This window comes from Mobula hypostoma, chromosome 5, assembly GCF_963921235.1.
Source record: "Mobula hypostoma chromosome 5, sMobHyp1.1, whole genome shotgun sequence".
NCBI lineage: Eukaryota > Metazoa > Chordata > Chondrichthyes > Myliobatiformes > Myliobatidae > Mobula > Mobula hypostoma.
The window spans coordinates 178,563,197-178,584,637 of record NC_086101.1 but is presented as its reverse complement, the minus strand read 5'-3'; the positions used below and the strand labels follow the sequence as shown (position 1 = coordinate 178,584,637).

Below are 21,441 nucleotides of genomic sequence, written 5' to 3'. Positions count from 1 at the left end.
GGCAGAGGCCGATATCATAAATCTTGTCTTACCTAAGCTGTAATGAATTAGTGATGAGAAGGGAGCAGATGTTGGCTGCCTTTCACTGTCCCGCCCAATGCAAACCCACTTTGATCCAATTGTGATGGGGCAGAGATATAACTAAGTCCCTTGGCTTAGGCTGGGAACATGCATGAGGGAGTATGAGATGCATGAGAGAGTTTAAAGATAATTGTGTCTCTTTTTGAAGCTGGGGTAGAATTGATTAGTGTGTTACACCCTCTTGTGTCCAAAAATGTGCTGCCGATGGGTAAGCAACACAATTTGGGAATATGCACTGGAAAATTTTCAGTGAGATATAGAATGGGTTGGAGAGGTAGTGATGTAATGAGGACAGAGTGGGATCTGAAAACAAATTTCCAGATCAGGAGCCAATTCCTTTAATTAAGATAGAAGCAGTGTGGATGGGTGTGGATTAGGGCATCAACAGTAGAGCTATAGATAAAGAGGAAGTGGATATTCGGAGATTGCACTGAAATGCTCAATATGCTCCCAACATTGGAAACACTCTTCAGGAAATGAAGGTTTCCAAAGAAGCAAATTTTATTCTAAAAGAATACCTTCAGGTTTCTTTTCATTGCCATATGAAACCGCAACCTTATATTTGCTTCTGCCACTTAATTTTATTTGTTATGCTTTGAAGGTAGCTTTAAGCTTTAAAATTCGGTGAGAGAATGTGAAGGAATTCAGATTTAGAAGCATGAGGTTGTTTGTTTTCAGGAGCACACTGCCAGAAGAGGTGGTAAAATCAGACTGACTCATGTTTAAGAAATAATAAAAAGGCATTTGAATAGGCAAGGCATAAATGGATCTAATGTAGGCAAATAGGATTTGTGCAGATGGGTGAAATGGTCAGCATGGACAAGTTGTGTTGTATGAAGATGTCACTTTGGCTCTAAGTGGCCCACAGGTCAGAGAGTCCCTGGAATCAATGGGGACTAAGTATATCCTTCAACTCGTTCCTATATCTTCTAGTAATATCTACACTCGGTGGCCACTTTATTAGGCATACCTGTACACCTTCTTGGTAACAGAAGTATCTAATCAGGAGCACAATGAATAAAAACATGCAGACATGGCAAGCTCAGAATGGGGAGGAAATGTGATCTACTTAATTTTGACTGTGGAATGATTGATGGTGCCAGAAAGGGTGGTTTGAGTACCTCAGAGTGCAAAATATGTTGAACCTCGAAGTGGATGGGCTACAGCAGCATAAGCCCATGAACACACACACACACACACACACACACAATGTCTTCTTTATTAGGTCCAGGTGGTACCCAATAAAGTAGCCACTGAGTGTAAATTAGTGAAGTGAGTGAGGAAAAAGAGCATCACATGAAGTTATCCACTTCAGTGGGAAGAATCAAAAAGTAGAGTACAATTGAAATAGAGCAAGGCTAATGATTAGAATTATTAATTATGATTTAGGAGTCCTTGAACATGAAACACAGGTTGTCGCACAGGTACAACTAATAGTTAGTCAAATCAAATTGGGTTTATGCAGAAAAGCTAGCCAAAAAGCGAGTGCTCTTAAACATTACTAATCTGGAAGAACCTTGTCGATTATAAACTCTGCTCTTTTTAAAGTTTGGCCGAACAAGTGCACTCAGCATTAGCAAACATAAGGACCTTAAGAGCACTCCTCAGAAACCCGGGAGACATACAAAGTTTTTCCAGCTGCAGAGCTTGTTTTCATGCCGTGATTTCAGCCTCAGTAGTATTTTATCTAGTTCACAGAGCGTGATGGGAGCAATTCAGATTTGCTAACCAAGTGTTCTGGCAGACAGCATTATACAATACATTGCGATGTAAAGCAGCGGACTTCGACTTGAGATGCGCTTTCTTGGCAACATTGCAATTTATTGCCTATTGCTAAGTCAACATTAGTGAATCAACAATATCCCTCACAGTAATGGAGGTTTTGATTCGGGCCAAGCAAAGCAGGATAGGAAGTAGTTTATACTTGAGGAAATAAAGGAAATATTTAATTGTCACATGCTCACCTATTCTTGCAAGGGTGCCACTGCAAACTCTGAAGCATCGAAAGTGGATTCATGGTTACAGTAATAGGATCACAGGCTAAGACATAGGATCTGAATTAGGCCAATTGGCCCATTCAATCACGGCTGATTTATTATCCTTCTTAACTCCATTCTCCTGCATCCTTCTCGTTATCTTTGACACCCATAGGAATCAAAAGCCTAACAACCTTTGCTTTAAATATAACCAATGACTTTGCCTCCACTGCTCTCTCCGGCAATGAATTCCACTGGTTTACTACCCTTTGGCTAAATAAATTCCTCATCGTCTCTGTTCTAAATGGACGCCCCTGTATTCTGAGGCTGTGCCCTCTGGTCCTAGACTCTCCCACCACAGGAAATATCTTCTTCACATCTACTATATCTAGGCCTTCCGATATTCAATAGGTTTCAATGAGATCCCCCTCAGTCTTCATATGAGGCTATATAGCTATAAAAACATTCTTGAAAGCAGGGTAATGCTGATATTTTAAATCTGTGATTGTTTTTGGCATTTTCTTCATTCTCTAACAAACTTTCGTTTCCAGTAATACAGTCCTTTCTTGGAATCTTCCATGGTCTCAGATAAATTGTTTCACATTAGCCAGCACTCTCAAACATTCATGTTCAGAGGGGTGTTTTTAGTGTGTGAATGGAAGGCTATTTGTCTATGATAGGGCTTGACTGAGTCAGAACCCATTGCTGCTGATTCCGTGTACAGATACTGTATAATATTACCGTGTGGTCCAAACAGCTGATGGACATCAGTAGTTCAGTACAGATATCAAAAGTAGGTCCATATGGCCAAGTAGGGCAGTGTTTAGTCTGACCTTATCTGGGAATGTGCCTTCAGCATACTTGGAGAAGGATTTTGTAAACCAAAAATAGAGACCTAAATAAGGATTTTCTGATATGGCAATATCATCTGTCTGGTAACAGTAAGCCACTCTGTGCAAATTCCAGTTAAAAGTGTGAGTAGTCTTTTGTCTACAGTCTATAGGAGCAGTTAACCCAACACTGCTCAGATGCAGCTCTAACTCGTTACTCCCCATGTCTGAGTGGACGAAGCTCCTGAATGTTACACCACAGAAGGAAGCTATTTGGCCAAACATGTCATACTGGTCCTTTGAAAGAATTATCCAATTAGGTTTTTGTTTCTTAACCTTATTTTACTCCTTCACTTATCCATAGAATTTAAATTAAAAGTTATTATTAATTCTTCTTCCATCAGCATATTTGGCAATATCACTTCACCATGTTACTCCTTTGAGAAATCATCTTTAATAGAGTCATTGAGTCATAGAGCACTACAGCACAGGAGCAGGCCTTTTGGCCCATCTAGTCCATGCCAAACTATTATTCTGCCTAGTCTCATTGACCCACACCTGGCCCGTAGCTCTCCATATTCCTCCCATCTCTGTACTTATCCAAATTTCTCTTAAATGTTGAAATTAAACTCGCATTCACCACTTCCGCTAGTAGCTCATTCCACACTGTCACCACCCTTTGAAAGATGTTCTCCCTTAGGTTCCCCTTAAATATTTCACCTTTCACCCTTAACCTCTAGTTCTAACCTCAGTGAAAAAAAACCTGGAAAAAAGAGGAAAATGTATAGATGTTCACCCTCTCTATACCACTCATTGTTTTGCATACCTTTCTCAAATCGCCCTTCATTCTCCGATGCTGAAGAGAATAAAGACCTATTCAACCTTGCCCTATAACTCAGATCTTCAAGTCCCAGCAACATCTGTGTAAATTTTTTCTATACTCCTTCAATCTTGTTACTATCTTTCCTGTGGGAAGGCACCAGAACTACACACATTACTCCAAATTAGACCTCATCAATGTCTAATACAACCTGAACATAACATTCAAACACCTGTACACAGTACTTTGATTTATGAAGGTCAATGTGCAAAAAGCTCTCTTTATGCCCTTATCTACTTGCGATAGAGTAGTTAAGAGAGCTGAAAAAGGTCAGTCTGTTTGCTGATATTTTTTGCCACTGAGAATAGTTAGCCTTAATTTGTTCTGTAAAAAAAAAATTCCTAATTTTGAACACCTCTGTCAAATCTCCCCAGAACCTTAGGGTAGTTCCTTGGTTTCTCCTGGGACTCTACACAAACAAAGGATTTCAATCTGCAGATGCTGGAAATCTGAACCAAGATCAGAAATCAGCAAAAATATTCAGCAGTCAAGGACCAAAAAACATTACCTCGGTTTCAGTCACCAAGGCTGCAGCCTCATTTGCTGAGGGCTACTCTTGCTTGTTTCTGGAACCTGTCAGGTCAATTCCTCCTGCATTCTCAGTAATGCCTCAGCTAAGGTGTACTAATTTTACCATGTGTGTATGTGCCTTCACAATCAGGCTTAGTGTTTTCCATAGTTCATTGGATGTTTTTTGTAAAACTGCTTAAAATTTTGAAAGGATTGAAATTGGAGCAAGTAAAATGCAGGTTGGGTGAACAGTCATCCCCAATGACGAGCCTTTATCACAACGTTTATTATAAGTTTATAGCACACTTCCACTGCTCTGCTTCATATTCAGTGCTACCGACTGAAGTTAATTTGGAGGCGATCGCCTCCTACAAATAGTTTGTCCATTCATGATGTGTCGTGTTGTATAATGTGGGCGGTCATGGTCTTTTCATAACTATGATTATTCTTGACAAAGTTTTCTACAGAAGTGGCTTGCCATTGCCTTCTTCTGGGCAGTATCCTTACAAGAGGGGAGACCCCAGCCGTTACCAATACTCTTCAGAGATTATCTGCCTGGCATCAGTGGTCGCACAACCAGGACTTGTGATATGCACCAGCTGCTGATACAACCATCCACCACCTGCTCCCATGGTTTCATGTGACCCTGATTGGGAGGCTAAGCAGGTGCTACACCTTACCCAATGGTGACCCGCAGGATAACGGAGGAAGGGAGCAACTTACATCTCCTTTGGTGGAGACACATCTGCACCCCATCACCTACTTATAAATAGTAGGACATGCTAATGTAAGAGGAAATGCTAAAGGTTTGGGGTGGAAACAGAAGATACCTGTACATATGACATCACCCATGTGAGTCTGCAGAAAATACCATCAATGTTAAACTGAAACACTGACCATACTTGAGTTACAAAACCTACAGGTTTTGAAGAAGTGGTGAATTGAAGGATAAGGCAACAGAGTTTATGATACAAACAGGATTATGATTCATGGGAAGATTAAAAGCCTATTTGAATTGCTTGGCAAATATATAACATTTTGGAATTATAAACTGAAATGTGAAGCTTTTAAGGTAAGTGGTGAAGTGACAGCTGTTCATCAGTAACAAATTTCTTAGATATAAATACAGTGACTCTGTGTTATCAACACACACAAAACAGATCAGGCCAGGCCGAATCAAGGAAAAGAATACAGTCGACCTTTTCATCAGGCCAAAGCCCTTCAGCAGGAACTCGCCTGCTGAGTTCCTCCAGCATTTTGTGTGTGTTGCTCGGATTTCCAACACTTGCAGATTTTCTCTTGTTTGTGACTCTGAGCTATCCTTCACTCTTGGTGTCAATTGACAGGTAACAGTTTTGTGTAGGGAATCATACTATTATGACCGGCAAACAATGTAGATCTGCTTTCGAGCTTAACTTTGTCACATGGAATAGCAAAGTACATTTTTTTTCAATGGTAAGAGATTGAGTATTGTTGATGGTAAAAGGAATCTGGTGCCTTGTACACAAAGCACTGAAAGTCAATATGGATGGAGGTGAAGTAAATAGCTGAGAAGGCAAATGGTAAAATGCCTTATATTCAGAGAAGTGCAAGAATGAAGATTTTTTATGGTAATTATACAAAGCACCACTAATTTAGTTTCTTTATCAAAAAATGAATATATTTCCCACAGTGAAGATTCCTCCCTCATTTCCATTTAGGGAAAGTGTTACACCTGCCCATCCACCTCCTCCCTCTCTTTTATTCAGGGCCTGAAACAGTCCTTCCAGGTGAAGCAACACTTCACCTGCGAACCTGTTGAGGCCATCTGTTTTATCCGGTGCGTCTGGATGCAGACTCCTCTACATTGGTGAAACCCGCTGTAAATTGGGGGACCACTTCGTCGATCATCTCCGCTTCATCCACCAAAAGTGGAACTTCCCAGCGGCCAAAAATTTTAATTCCAACTCCCATTCCCATTCTGACATGTCTATAAGATCGTAAGACCATAAAAGACCATGTCAGTCCATGGCTCCTCTTCTACCATGATGAAGTCACCCTCAGGGTGGAGGAGTAACACCTTATATTCCATCTGGGTAGCCTCCAACCAAATGGCATGAATATTGATCTTTCTTTCCGGTAAAAATATTTTCCCATCCCATCCCCTCTTCTTCTATTCCCCACTCTGGGCTCTTACCTCTTCTCACCTGCCTATCACCTCCCCTTGGGTCCCCTTCTCCTTCCCTTTCCCCTATGGTCCAGTCTCCTCTCCTAACAGATTCCTTCCCCTCCAGCCCTTTACCTTTTCTACCCACCTGGCTTCACCTATCAAGTTCTAACTATACTCCTTCTTTTCTCCCCACATTTTTATACCTCCTTCCTTTCCAGTCCTGAAGAAGGATCTTGGTCCCAAAATGTTAACTGTTTATTCATTTCCATAGATGCTGCCTGACCTGTTGAGTTCCTCCAGCATTCTGCGTGTGTTTCTTTGGATTTGCAGCATCTGCAGAATTTCTCATGTTTATGAAGACTTGTTCTGGGAAGAGCAGAGTTGTCTTATGGGGAGAGATTAATTAGTCTAGGCCTAAATTCTCTTGAGTTAGGAGAAAGAAAAGAGATCTCATTGAAGGTTACAAAGTTCATTCAGGGATGCAGAAAGTATATTTCCCTTAGTAGAAAACTGAGAACTGAGGGTCACTGTCTCAGAATAAAGGAACTAAGGATGAGCCATTGAGGACTGAGGTGAAATTTCTTTGCCCAAAAGGTGGTGAACCTCTGGAATTTTCCACTCTAGACGGCTGCACGGGCTCAATCATGATGTTTATTCAAAACAGAAATCAATAAATTACTAGATATTAAACAATCAAAGAATTATTATATAGTACAGAAAGATAGCACTGAGACGAAGCAGTCATGATTTGAGTGACAGAGCAGGCTTAAAAGGCCAAATGTCCTTGCCCTGCTCTTATATTCTAATATACAAGTTTTCATGTTGCAAGGTGTGGCACCTTGTCTGCTGATAAAGAATGTCAAAGAATTGTGAGCACGGTCCCCCTGATTTTCCTGCATTAGCAGCTTGTGAGCAAAGACAATGGCATGACGTGTGTGACAGGCAAGAATGTACTTACTCTGACTGGGATGTAGATATGGAGCGTCTGATAATGGAGTGGACCTGCCTGAAGAAATCCAACTTTGACATACATCGGCAAGCCGTGTGATTTGCGACGCTGATTGTTATGGGTTTTGGTACCTGGGATATTGGTACAGTGATCTCGAAAAGCTGGTGAACAAAAAGGAGATTAATTGTGAGTTAATAGTTGTGAAGATATATAAGAAGATAAAGTTAGCTAATTATCAAACTTATTTACACTTCAACCTCCATCCAACCAATTCAATTACTAAACTCAGTAAATTATCGCAATTAACTAGGTCATTATTTTCTTCTCATGCTTTTAACTTGTATAAAGCAGGTTGATAGCATAGTGGTTAGCACAATGTTTTACAGTGCAGGAGACCCAGGTTCAATTCCCGTAACTGTCTGTAAGGAGTTTGCACATTCTCCCCGTGACGGATAGGTTTCCTTCAGGTGCTCTGGTTTCCTCCCACAGTCCAAAGGTTAATCGGTCATTGCAAATTGTCCCATGATTAGGCTGGGGTTAAATGAAGGGTTTGCTGGGTAGTGCGCCTCGAAGGGCTGGAAGGGCCTATTCTACGCTTATCTTAATAAATAAAAGAATAACTTGTTATATGCAAGTAAAATAAGTTCAAAATAAAATAATATCTGAAATTGTCATTACACATATATATGAATAGCATGAATTACTTTCTTCAGAGGCTTTAATTCAACAAAAGCTCTACTGTATAGATTCTCACACTGAGTTCCGTTAATACAAGAGATTCGGTAAATACTGGAAATCCAGAGTAATACACACAAAATGCTGGAGAAACTCAGCAGGTCAGGTACTGCTTGATCCTCCAGTATTTTGTGTGTGTTACACTGAGTTCCTTTATTGTTTTGGTGCTGTCTGCTCCACATTAACTCTTGGACTGCAAGTATATTAATTTTCCAATCTCATGGTCAGGTCTTTCAGTGGCATCACATCTTGTATCTGTAACCTGCTCCAGCATCTGAGAACTCCAGGTTTCTCCAGCTTCAGCCTATTACGCGTTCCCCATCACCTTCACCTTTTTAATGGTGGCTGTGCCTTTGAGTGTACAAGTTTCATGCTCTGGAAACCTCCCTAATTCTCCGTCTGCTTACGCCCCTCTTGTGTTTTAACACAAAGATTTATAGAGTCACAAAGGCCTAACACAGACAATCAAGAACTTCGGCATACAGAGTCCATGCCAACCCTTAATCTCCCAACCACAAATGTTTTTTCACAAATATTTATCTGACTATTGCCTCTGAAGGATGTGGGACATTTTGCTTCAGTAAAGTACTATATATGCTTTGTAACTTTAAAACATTAAATTAATTCAAAGGACAATATGGGAGTCCAAAAATGCAGGCCTAACTCAAGTTTACTTTAAGCGAGGCACACATGTATCACTTGGCAGTGTGTGATGACATATACAATTCATGTATTTATGCATATAACCCATAAAGAATTATTTCAACAAACAGAAATGTTTAATTAACCAATATACATACAAGATTACACAAATATTTCTGAAATATTAAATACACAACTCAAGCAAAAGTTGTTACCTTGTAACCTCACCATACAAGTCAAGGGTTAGCACACAACGATCTACAGCAGATTTAATAATAATTATTGGGTTAGAATAGGTAACAACTATCTGATTACAAAGGTAGGTTAGATTATATCACCACTCTGGGCAGCTGTGAGAAAAATGGGATACAGTAATTGACTGAGATAAGTTTCTCCATTTGGACATATTAATCATTGATAATATATATTAATGACTTGGATGAGGGAATTAAATGCAGCATCTCCAAGTTTGCGGATGACACGAAGCTGGGTGGCAGTGTTAGCAGTGAGGAGGATGCTAAGAGGATGCAGGGTGACTTGGATAGGTTGGGTGAGTGGGCAAACTCATGGCAGATACAATTTAATGTGGATAAATGTGAAGTTATCCACTTTGGTGGCAAAAATAGGAAAACAGATTATTATCTGAATGGTGGCCGATTAGGAAAAGGGGAGGTGCAACGAGACCTGGGTGTCATTATACACCAGTCATTGAAAGTGGGCATGCAGGTACAGCAGGCGGTGAAAAAGGCAAATGGTATGCTGGCATTTATAGCGAGAGGATTCGAGTACAGGAGCAGGGAGGTACTACTGCAGTTGTACAAGCCCTTGGTGAGACCAGACCTGGAGTATTGTGTGCAGTTTTGGTCCCCTAATCTGAGGAAAGACATCTTTGCCATAGAGGGAGTACAAAGAAGGTTCACCAGATTGATTCCTGGGATGGCAGGACTTTCATATGAAGAAAGACTGGATGAACTGGGCTTGTACTCGTTGGAATTTAGAAGATTGAGGGGGGATCTGATTGAAACGTATAAGATCCTAAAGGGATTGGACAGGCTAGATGCAGGAAGATTGTTCCCGATGTTGGGGAAGTCCAGAACGAGGGGTCACAGTTTGAGGATAGAGGGGAAGCCTTTTAGGACCGAGATTATGAAAAACTTCTTCACACAGAGAGTGGTGAATCTGTGGAATTCTCTGCCACAGGAAACTGTTGAGGCCAGTTCATTGGCTATATTTAAGAGGGAGTTAGATATGGCCCTTGTGGCTAAGGGGATCAGGGGGTATGGAGGGAAGGCTGGGGCGGGGTTCTGAGTTGGATGATCAGCCATGATCATAATAAATGGCGCTGCAGGCTCGAAGGGCCGAATGGCCTACTCCTGCACCTATTTTCTATGTTTCTATGTTTCTATAATATACCATGGAAACTGATTCTTGTTATTTGGCAGGTTAAATTTGGTTGGGGTGAAAAGGTGTGTCACCTACTTGAACACAGACAAGCAATTTAATAGTCTAGGAAAGTCTCGTCCTTGCTGTTGGACAGAGAGAGGTAAGTCGCCCCAGACCATGCTGATAGAGACTTACAGATAACTCTCTCTCACATGACATGCCATTTTCTTGCAGCAAGTACAGACGCCTGATGTCCCACACCACCAGGTTCAAAGAACAACTACTTCCCTTCAACAATCTGGTTCTTGAACCAAACTGCACACCCCTGATCCCTCTCTCCGTACAGCAATATTATGAATATTTTGCACTACAATGGACCTTGTAGGATTTTTTTTCTTATTGTGCATAGCTTGTTTAATTTATAATTTTCTTGTGAATGTTGAATCTCTGATGCTATGTACCTGTGATGCTGGTGCAAGTAAGATTTTTCATTGAACCAGTGCTGTTTAAAAGACAGGTACATACAGAAAAGGGGGAGGAGCTAAAGATGGCATCAGAGGGCAACTTCTCCCAATCTGTCTGCGAAACAGTTTAAATTCTTCTCTCTAATGCCACTTTTTTCCTTTTCAAGGTGGCTGGGGTCCTGTCGGAGTGCGTGATCTACAGCTGCACCCAAACTGCAGTTCTTCACGGCCATGGGTTCTAGCTCTCAGAGCTCCCGGAGCAGCCTAGCGATCTTGGTATCTCCAAGAGCGGCCTGGAAGATGTGCACCTTCAGACTGCGGCCTTGCAAGGCCCAGTAGATGATCCTATTCCTCGTCGGTGTCGCCAACCGAAGCGTCGCAGGAGATCGGAGCATCAAGAGAGCAGGAGCGGCTGACTGAGGCCTCTGTACTCGAGTGATTGCTCTTTCTTTTCTTCTCTCAATGGTGAGGGAGAGTTTGCTGCCAATTCTCGAGCTGGAGAAACTCGAAATAAAGCAATGCTGCAGACTGCAACATCGAAACAGTCTCCTCTCTCACTGTGGATTCCTCTCTTGCCCTCATTAGTGAGAGAGAGAGAGAACCTGAGGCAATTTGAACTGTTGGGATGAACAGTGTTTTTTGATGAACTTTAGGTCATGGTCTCTTTGGGGCCCTTGCTATTGCTTGCATGCCGGAGGTGAGGGGGTGGGTGGGGGGGGGTTGATGCTTTTGCTGAGGCAGGTAGGGGGAGGGGGAGGGTTGATGTTTTATTGCTGCTTTTGCATAGGAGCAGGGAGGGGGGGGGGTTTGGGGATCTAATGGTTTCCTGTCATTCATTCTTTGGGGTTTTTCTTCTGATCCGTGGATGTCTGTGGAGAGTCAGAATTTCAGGCTGTATACTGTATACATTAAATGGAACCATTGAACGTATATATAGCTAGGGTCCCTGAGACTTTTGTACCGTAATGTAATGCTTGCACTGTTACTGCTGCCGCAAAAAAAAATCATGACGTCTGTGAGTGATGATAAACCTGATTCTGATATGGGTGTCTATTGTGGACTGAGAGTGGGAAGAGGGCAGGGAGAGGGGAGTCATGGTTGGGAAAGGCAGAAGGGAGAGGGAAGCACCAAAGAGCTATTCTATAACTATCTATAAACCAACTGTTTGGAATCAAATTTCCTTGCCTGGTGTGCCTGCACCTGCGCCATTCCCCCACCCCCAGCACGCCTTCTCTGCCACCTGTCCCACACCCCTCGCGTGGCACTCCAGCCTCACCATTCCCAACATCCTTTGCTTCCGCCAGGTTTACAAACTCGCTTTCTGCTCCACGTTGACAAATACAGTCTTAGGCACCCTAGCTATGTATATGTGCCTAAAACTTTTCCACAGTACTGTACACGTATTTTCATATATGACAATAAACTCAATGTACCCATCACTTGTTTTCTTTAAATTAATTTGTTATTTACCTATTTTAAGGGGTAATTTACAATAGACAGTTAATCTAACAAGATGCCTTTAGATGTGGGAGGAAAATGGAGTTTTAGGGAAACATCTCTATTCATAAATAGAATGTACAAACTCCACGCACACAGCACCTGTACCCAGCTGCGAGACAGCAGCACTAACCATTGGCCTATTGTAACCCTTCCACACCCCCACAGTTCTACCATCTCTACTGGAATGGAAAGATCTGTACAGAAGCGAATGGGAGTAACCTCGGTCAAATTCCTACAAGACTCTTGGTCATGATTTTCAAAATGTTTGCTAATTAGCCAAATGCCCAGTACAGCAATTTTAAAATGATGGATGGGATGAACAAAGATAATGGATATCGATATGAAACTACTGGAGTGTGTTAAGGATTTACATCCTTACCTCATCTAGTCTATATGTGAGTTCATACCCATGACACTTAAGTTTGTCTCTATATTGGCCTCTGAAAAACCATTTAATTCTCAACACAATTAGGGGTGGGTAAGAAAATACTGGCCCTGCCGTTGCTACCCCTGTAAACAAAATCATTGCCTCCAACCTGTTTTCTTAGTTCTCTCGCAAACACGAAGAATTCTGCAGATGCTGGAAATTCAAGCAACACACATCAAATTTGCTGGTGAATGCAGCAGGCCAGGCAGCATCTCTAGTAAGAGGTACAGTCGACGTTTCAGGCCGAGACCCTTCGTCAGGACTAACTGAAGAAAGAGCTAGTAAGAGATTTAAAAGTGGGAGGGGGAGGGGGAGATCCAAAATGATAGGAGAAGACAGGAGGGTGAGGGATGGAGCCAAGAGCTGGACAGGTGATTGGCAAAAGGGATATGAGAGAATCATGGGACAGGAGGCCTAGGGAGAAAGAAAAGGTGGGGGGGGAAACCCAGAGGATGGGCAAGGGGTGTAGTCAGAGGGACAGAGGGAGAAAAAGGAGAGAGAGAGAAAAAGAATGTGTGTATATAAATAAATAACGGATGGGGTACGAGGGGGAGGTGGGGCATTATTCAGAATGGGAATGGGATGTGGAATTAAAATGTGTGGCCACTGGGAGATCCTGCTTTTTCTGGCGGACAGAGCGTAGGTGTTCAGCAAAACGATCTCCCAGTCTGGTTGGGGCTCCTCTTCGTCCAGTTGGCACATGTCACTATGTCTCATTCCCTTCCCTGTACCCTCTCCGTCTGCCCATCACCCACACAATCCTTCCACTGGTTCCCCTCCCCCACCATTCCCCTCTGCTCATCCCGCCTCCCTCTCTTTTTTCCATGCTCCTTCATCAGATTCCATCAGTCTTTTGCAACTTCCGCCAATCACTTTCCAACTTCTGAGGCTGCTTCCACTCTGCCCGTCACCACCCTCGCTCACCGGGATCCAACTAACACCTGCTGGTTCTTGAACAGCCTCCTTCCTCCACCTCCTTACCCCTGCCATCTCCCCTCCATCGTCAGTCCAGCTGAAGTGTCTTGACGCAAAATGTCGACTGTCCGTTTCCCTCCTCAGATACTGCCTGACCTCGTGAGTTCCTCTAGCATTTTAAATGTTAAATTGCAATATGTTACTTTTTGTTCCATTCCATTGCACTTGATGCTGGGAAGTTCATAGAAACGCTGGACAATAACCATTTTGCACTTGCAATCAGTCAGGTTGCCTCATTTTAGGAAGGATGTGGAAGCTTTCGAAGTGGTGTAGACTTAGCTGGATGCTGCTTGGATTAGAAAGGATGCTGTATGAGGAAAGACTGAGCAAACAAAGGCTTTCTCCCTTTGGAGTGAAGGAAGATGAGAATCCACCTGACAAAGGTTCATTTCATTATCAAAGTGTGTGTGTAGAATACAACTCTGAAATTTGTCTTCTCCAGATAGCCATAAAATACAGAAAACCACAGAAGTTGGAAGACAGACATTAATACCTGCCGCACAAAAAAAGCAAAAACTCAGAAACCCCAACCCCTCCCTCTCACAAAAATTAACAGGTCACCCCAAACCCCCAGCCTGCCTATCAGCAACAAGAAAGATTGGGCACGAACAAGAAAAAACCTGATGGAAGTTTAGAAGATTATGAAAGGCATGGATGGTGTGGATAGCCAGCACCATTTTCCCAGGACGGCAATGCAAGTACTAGAGGAAATCCATGTAAGGCCAGTGGAAGAAAATTTAAGGGAAATAGCAGAGGTGTTTTTTTTTTTGCCCAGAGAGTGGTGGTATATAGAGCACCTTGCCCAGGGTGGTAGTAATGGTTGATTCAACAGGGAACTTAGATAGGCAAATGGATGTAAGAAAAATAGAGATTATGGGCTGTATCACTCACAACACGCTGGAGGAACTCAGCAGGTCGGACAACATCCGTGGAAATGATCAGTCAGCGTTTTGGGCCAGAACCCTTCATCAGGACTGAAGAGGGAAGGAGCAGAGGCCCTATAAAGAAGGTGGGGGGAGGGTGGGAAGGAGAAGGCTGGTAGATTCCAGGTGAAAAACCAGTAAGGGGAAAAATAAAGGGGTGGGGGAGGGGAAGCAGGGAGGGGATAGGCAGGAAAGGTGAAGAAGGAATAGGGACCTCACCAGTCCCCCACCACCACTACCTTCCTCCGGTTGGCAGAACTGGTACACACACGTAATAAATTCTCTTTTGGCTCTTCCCACTTTCTTCAGACCAAGGGTGTAGCTATGGGCACTCGCATGGGCCCCAGCTATGCCTGCCTCTTCGTTGGTTTTGTGGAACAGTAAGGGGAAAGATAAAGGGGTGGGGGAGGGGAAGTAGGGAGAGGATAGGTAGGAAAAGTGCCTTTCCTACCTATCCCCTCCCTACTTCCCCTCCCCACTTCCCCTCCCCCACCCCTTTATTTTTCCCCTTACTGGTTTTTCACCTGGAACCTTCCAGCCTTCTCCTTCCCACCCTCTCCCCACCTTCTTTATAGGGCCTCTGCCCCTTCCCTCTTCAGTCCTGACGAAGGGTTCCGACCCGAAACGTTGACTGATCATTTCCACGGATGCTGTCCGACCTGCTGAGTTCCTCCAGCGTGTTGTGAGTGTTGCCTTAACTCCAGCATCTGCAGAATATTTTGTGTTTATGGGCTGTATAGAAGGCAAGGGTTAGATTAATCATGGAGTAGGTTTACATCAGTTGACATAATATTGTAGGCCGAAGGCCCATCCTGTGCTGTACTATTCTCTGTTCTTAACGCAATTTCTCCTGTCTCTCAATGTAAGCACCAAGGGGTGATAGTAATGTGAAGATGCTACTAAATCCCCAAAATGACTAGCTAATGATTGGAGATGTCAGAAAGCTAGATGACCTTTATAATAAAGGGTCTCAAGCCTGAAATGCGACTGTTTATTCCTCTGTGTAGATACTGCCTGACCTGATGTTCCTCCAACATTTTGTGTGTGTTACTTTGGATTTCCATTATCTGCAGTATTGTTTGTAGTGTAGCAGATCTTTCCCACTGCTGTCTATAAGAGTCATAGAAAATTATGGCACAGAAATAGGCCCTTCAGCCCATCTAATCCCTGCCAAACTATTTAAACAACCTGGTCCCATCGACCTGCATCCAGACCATAGCCCTCCATATCCCTCCCATCCATGTACCTATCCAAACATCTCTTAAATGTTGAAATCAAAATTGCATCCACACTTGCCCTGACAACTCAGTCCACACTCTCACCACCTCTAATTGAATAAGTTTCCCTCATGTTCCTCTTAAACCTTTCACCTTTCACTCTTAACCCATGTATTTGCAATATTTATAAACTTTCACATTTTTACACAAATTGCAAATGATATATTTTATCTATTTTGCTGCTGATGTCCTAATTTTTTTTATATGATCACTAAACGATACATAAGGGATGGAGACTGTTCAGCTCCCCACATCTCTGTGCTGGTTCTTTGTCAGAGCTGTGCTCCAATATAATCCCACTGCTAATATCACATGGATCTGAATCTGCAATTGCTTCAAATATTTATCAGAAGTTTTATTATTCATGTTGAAGATATGGACTTTGCTGTCGAGGCCAGCATTTATTATTCATCATTTTCTGGAAAAGAACACGCTCCCCCCAAAAAAAATTGAACAAGCAGTATTTCTTATCCAATCAGTTAACTTAAAAAAACCTTGGCATCAATCACTCTCTAAGTAAAAACACATTACCATGTGTACATTTATGTCTTATAATTGCAAATATGGGATAATCATTCTTTCCATGGTACATCAAGATATAATTTGTGACTTTATTAAATTCCTAATGATTAGCTGCCATGAGACAAATGTTTTCTTACAACTGTGCCTGGTGGAATTCAGAAAAATGAGGGGGATTTCATTGAAACTTTTTGGATATTGAGAGGCCTGAATAGAATGGCTGTGGAGAGGATAATTCCTATAGCAGGAGATTGTAGGATCAGAAGGCACAGAATGGAGCGACATCCATTTAGACCAGAGACGAGGAGGAATTTTGTCAGCCAGAGGGTGGTGAATCTGTGGAATTCATTGCCACAGACAAGTGTGGAGGCCAAGTCGTTGGGTATATTTAAAGCGGAGGTGATAGGTTCTTGATTAGTAAGGGTGTCAAAAGTTACGGGGAGAAGGCAGGAGAATTGGGATGAGAAGAATAATAAGTCAGCCATGATGGAATAATGGAGGAGACTCAATGGGCTAAATGGCCTGATTCTGTTCCTAAGTCTTATGTTGTTACGGGAATACTCAGTCACGTTGCTGCCAGATGGCCCACACATAAAGTAAGGTTTTAAAGATGGGTTAAGAAAAGCCAGCTACAAGAAATTCACTATTTGAATCTAGCATGTATGTGTTGATATGTGTACAAGATCACTGACCACAAAGCATTGAGCACAAATCCAAACAGTACGTTCAAATTCAAACAGCGATGGTTCACATTAAGTCAAATGATTAACTTGTTATACCACAGCTCAGCATTGTTTATTCAATTACGATAAGCACATTGCTTTTGCCATCTTTAAAATTGAGATACAGCACAGAGTAGGTCCATCTGCCCCTTTGAGCCCCTGATTTAACCCTATCCTGATCACGGGACTATTTACGATGATCAATTGACCTACCAACCGGCACATCTACGAGCCATGGGAGGAGACCCAACACGGTCACACAGAGAAGGTACAAACTCCTTAAGGACAGTGGCGGGAACTGAACCTGGGTCACTTGCACTGTAAATTGTGCTAACCACTACTCTACCGTGTCACCCTAACATTTGTTTGGTATTGCTAATTTTTATTTTACAACAGTGACTATACCACGTTGATTGGCTGTAACTTGTTTCAGGGTCTCCTGAAGTCATGAATCAAACCTCCTTTCCTTTCAGCTTTACTGGCTTGGGTCTGTCTGTAAGACATGATGCACTAGTTTGCATCTCAAAGCTTATCTTCATTAGATTCGCTGGTAGATTTATTGAGTGGAGAGTCTCCGAAGAAGAAGATAACGCAATCTGATTCTGATAAACTGTCTACTGAACTTAAATCTGCAGCCCCCTTAGACTTATGGATTCCCATCAGGTTTTCATTTTAAGGGATCCTGTCCTGTTAATGTCACTGCGCCAAGTCTGCAGTTCCAATGCCCTTATCTCACCTTTCACTGTTTGCAGCAGCCACTGAGCTTTTTCTGACACCCTTGTTACCTCAGTGTAAAACATGTTAAATACTTCTAGGGAGGAAGTGAATACCTTGGGTATTTAAGCAAGTTGTTATTTCACACTTGAGGCTCTAGATGAAATATTCTGCAGACATTCTGAAAGACTCTTCATTCATCAATTGTAACGTAATATGTTTGTCCAGTTCTGCACACTTAGCTGGCATAGGTCTACAACGCATGCTTAAATCAAAGGCTGCTAACATGTTTGACAGTGCCTACAAGGTTACTTATTATAGAATGGAACGCACTACAGTGCAGTACCGGCCCTTCAGCCCATGAAGTTATGCTGACCTTTTAATCTACTCTAATCTAACCCTTCCTTCCTACATAGGCACACACACAAAATGCTGGAGGAACTCAGCATGCCAGGCAGCGTCTAGGAAAAGAGTAGGAACATCAGTTAGTCCTGTCAAAGGGTCTTGGCCCGAAACGTCGACTGTACCTCTTCCTATAGATGTTGCCTGGCCTGCTGCGTTCACCAGCAATTTTTACGTGTATTGCTTGAAATTCCAGCATCTGCAGATTTCCTCGTGTTTGCGTTTTTAGAAACATCGACTGTACTCTTGGCCTGGCCTGCTGAGTTCCTCCAGCATTTTGTGTGTGTTGCTCGGATTTACAGCACCTGCAGATTTTCATTTGTTCCTACATAGCCACCCAGTTTTCTATCATCCATGTGCCTATATAAGAGTCTCTTAATTACCCCTACCACCATCCCTGTCAGGTTGTTTCACATATCCATCACTCTGCATAAAGAACTTAAATTTGACATACCCCTTCAATCACCTTACAATTAGCTACTTTCCTAGATTAGAGAATATTTACAAAATTAAATCAACCAACAAGCGCTTCCTTGGCCCAGGCCCCGGAGTGAGGATTGACTTGCTGTTTGGCCGATTTAAGGACCGGGCAAGAATGAAAAGCTTAGGGTGTCTGGACCGGAGGCAAAGTATGGGCTGGTTTTGCTCATAGTTCTGAGATGATTTTAGTGCCGGCTGCAGTGATGCCCAGTCTTGCAATGTTTACTTGGCTTTAGAATGACCTGTGGCTGTTGCCTGCACCAGCTGCAGTGATACCTGGCTTTGTGTCATGCATAAAACTCCAGTTCTGAAGCTACCTGTGTGCTTTGTTGTTTGTGCAACTCGCATTTCTTCCCCCTCTGTTCATTGCGTGTTTGACGTCTATTTTTTGCTGGGTTCTTTTGATGTTTCTTTGTTGTGCCTGTAAGGACATGAATCTCAAGGTTGTATTGTGTATTCATGCTTTGATAATCAAAGTACTTTGAATTTTGAATTTCCTTGGGATGTGAGAGGAAACCAGCAGATGTCTACCAAGTCAGAGGTCAAGTCTGCAAACTCCACACTGACAGTATTCACAGTCAAGATCAAAAATCCGTCATTGGAGCTCTAAGGAAGTTGCACTAATTTCTGTACTACTGTGCATGATGAACAAAAAGCAACCCAATAATAGGGAAGTCGTGCTTCAATTATATATGAGGTTGGTGAGACTACCCACAGTATTATTTAGAGAAGGATGAAAATATGTTGAAAGCATTTCCTAGAGCCTTTCTGCTCTGAGAACCAAATAGGTAAGTTGTCTTTGGCTGTGTTTGAAATCCATTTGGATGAAAACAGTGTGAGGGAATTTCATTGAATTACTGTGTATGTGAAGAGATTCTCCTCTTGGGATCCAGGGGTTACTGTTTAAAACTGAGAGAAGATAAATTTATTATGAATTATTTCTTTCAGATGGTTGTGAACCTTTAAAAATGTCTCCCTCAAAGAGAGGCGGATCCAGGTTCTGCATATTTTTGAGGGGATTGGTTGAATCACCAAGGTGGTAAAAATCATTGGAGGTACACAAAGTTCATATTACAAATCATGTTCTGGTCACAATCTAATTGAATGGCCAATTAGTCATCCCCTCCTGTTAATTTATGAGTTTCTTTAAAAAAAGATCATTCCGTTCATCAAATGCATACTATCTGATATGTCCCATTTATGGATAATTTTGTACTGTAGCTGTAAGTCTTTAGCACAGTACTGTATTTGTCAACATAGAGCACAGTGCGAGTTTATAAATCTGGTGGGAGCAAAAAATATTGGGAATGGCGAGGGTGGAGCACTGTGGGAGCAGTGTGGGACAGGTAGCAGGGAAGGAATGCCAAGGATGGGGGTGACATGGGTGCAGACACACCCAGACCTGAGACACTAGCAAGGTAATTTGATTCCAAACAATTGGTTTACTTATCATTACAGAATGTCCCTCTGGTGCCTCCTGCTCCCTCCCTTCGTCTTACCCCTTTTCCCAACCATAATCCCTCTCTTCCAGCCCCCTTCCCAGTCTCCGTCCACAACAGAGTCCCATATCAGAATCAGATTTAACATCACTCACACGTTATGAAATTAGTTTTTTTGCAGCAGCAATACAGTACAATACATAAAATTACTACAGTACTGTGCAAAAATCTTACACACCTTAGCTAAATATGTGTGTTTAATACTTTTGCACAGTACTATATATATGCATCTCATACCTGCATGGCTGTTAAACCACACCACGCTTAGAACAAACAGTTTTTAAACAGCGTCAGTTGCATGTGTTTGTCTTCAAAATGCAGTAATTTTTGTCACTGATAGTTGTCGAGAAATAAGCAGTAAGACAATTTAGAGCTATTTTGCACACTGCAGTTTCAAGCATTCAGGCGAGGGGATGCCAGAAAACGCCAGGAGTGAAAATGAAATTATTTCACTACTTCAACAAATTATGAACTACGAAGAGTTTGAAGGTATCGACAACCTTCTTGACCGTTAAAATGAGGGATGCAATCAGCAAAAGCATTGTGTGAAGGCAGTCAATTATCTGCACCAGGTATCAGCATTGATTTTATCCATTTATTTACTTATTGAAATACAGTGTGAAATAGGCCCTTCCAGCCCTTCAAGCTGCGACGCCAAAGGAACTCAGAGGAATAAACAGTTGATGTTTTAGGCCAAGATCCTTCATCAGGAATGGAAGGAATGGGGAAGAATGCAGAATAAGAAGGTGAGGAAAGGGAAGGAGTACAAGCTGGAAGGTAATAGATGAAGCCAGGTGGGGGTGGTGGTGGACTTGTTTTGTGGGGGAGGGGGAATAAAGTGATAAACTGGGAAGCTGGGAGATGAAAAGCCGATTAAATAAAGGACTGAGGAAGAAGGCTGATGTCAGCATGGCTTTGTGCATGGTAAGTCACGTCTAACCAATCCTAGAGTGTTTTTCGAGAAAGTTACCAGGAAAGTTGATGTAGGCAAGGCATTGGATGTTGTCTATGTGGATTTTACCAAGGCATTTGACAACGTCCTGCATTGAAGGTTGGTCAAGAAGTTTAGTCGCCTGGCATTCAGATTAGACACGAGCTTTGTGGGAAAAGTCCCATAAAGGAAAAGAGAGTGATAGTGGTAGTTGCCTCTCTGACTGGAGGCCTGTGACTAGTGGTGGGCCGCAGGGATCGGTGCTGGGTCCTTTGTTGTTTGTCATCTATATCAATGATCTGGATGATAATGTGGTTAACTGGATCAGCAAATCTGTGGATGACACCAAGATTGGGGGTGTAGTGGACAGTGAGGAAGGCTATCATGGCTTGCAGAGGGATCTCCATCAGCTGGGGAAACGGGCTGAAAAATGGCAGATGGAATTTAATGCAGACAAGTGTGAGCTCCTGCAC

General features: G+C 42.4%; 1 protein-coding gene across 3 annotated transcripts in view; it reads right to left on the bottom strand.

Moving 5' to 3' along the window:
- The window catches only part of vegfc (vascular endothelial growth factor c), a 226,157-nt gene that overhangs the window by 42,577 nt on the left and 162,139 nt on the right, over positions 1–21,441 (bottom strand). For all 3 annotated transcript variants that reach the window (XM_063049453.1, XM_063049454.1, XM_063049455.1), the window contains exon 4: positions 7,385–7,536. In XM_063049453.1, the coding sequence (XP_062905523.1) occupies positions 7,385–7,536 (152 nt within the window). The remainder of the gene's footprint in view (positions 1–7,384; positions 7,537–21,441) is intronic.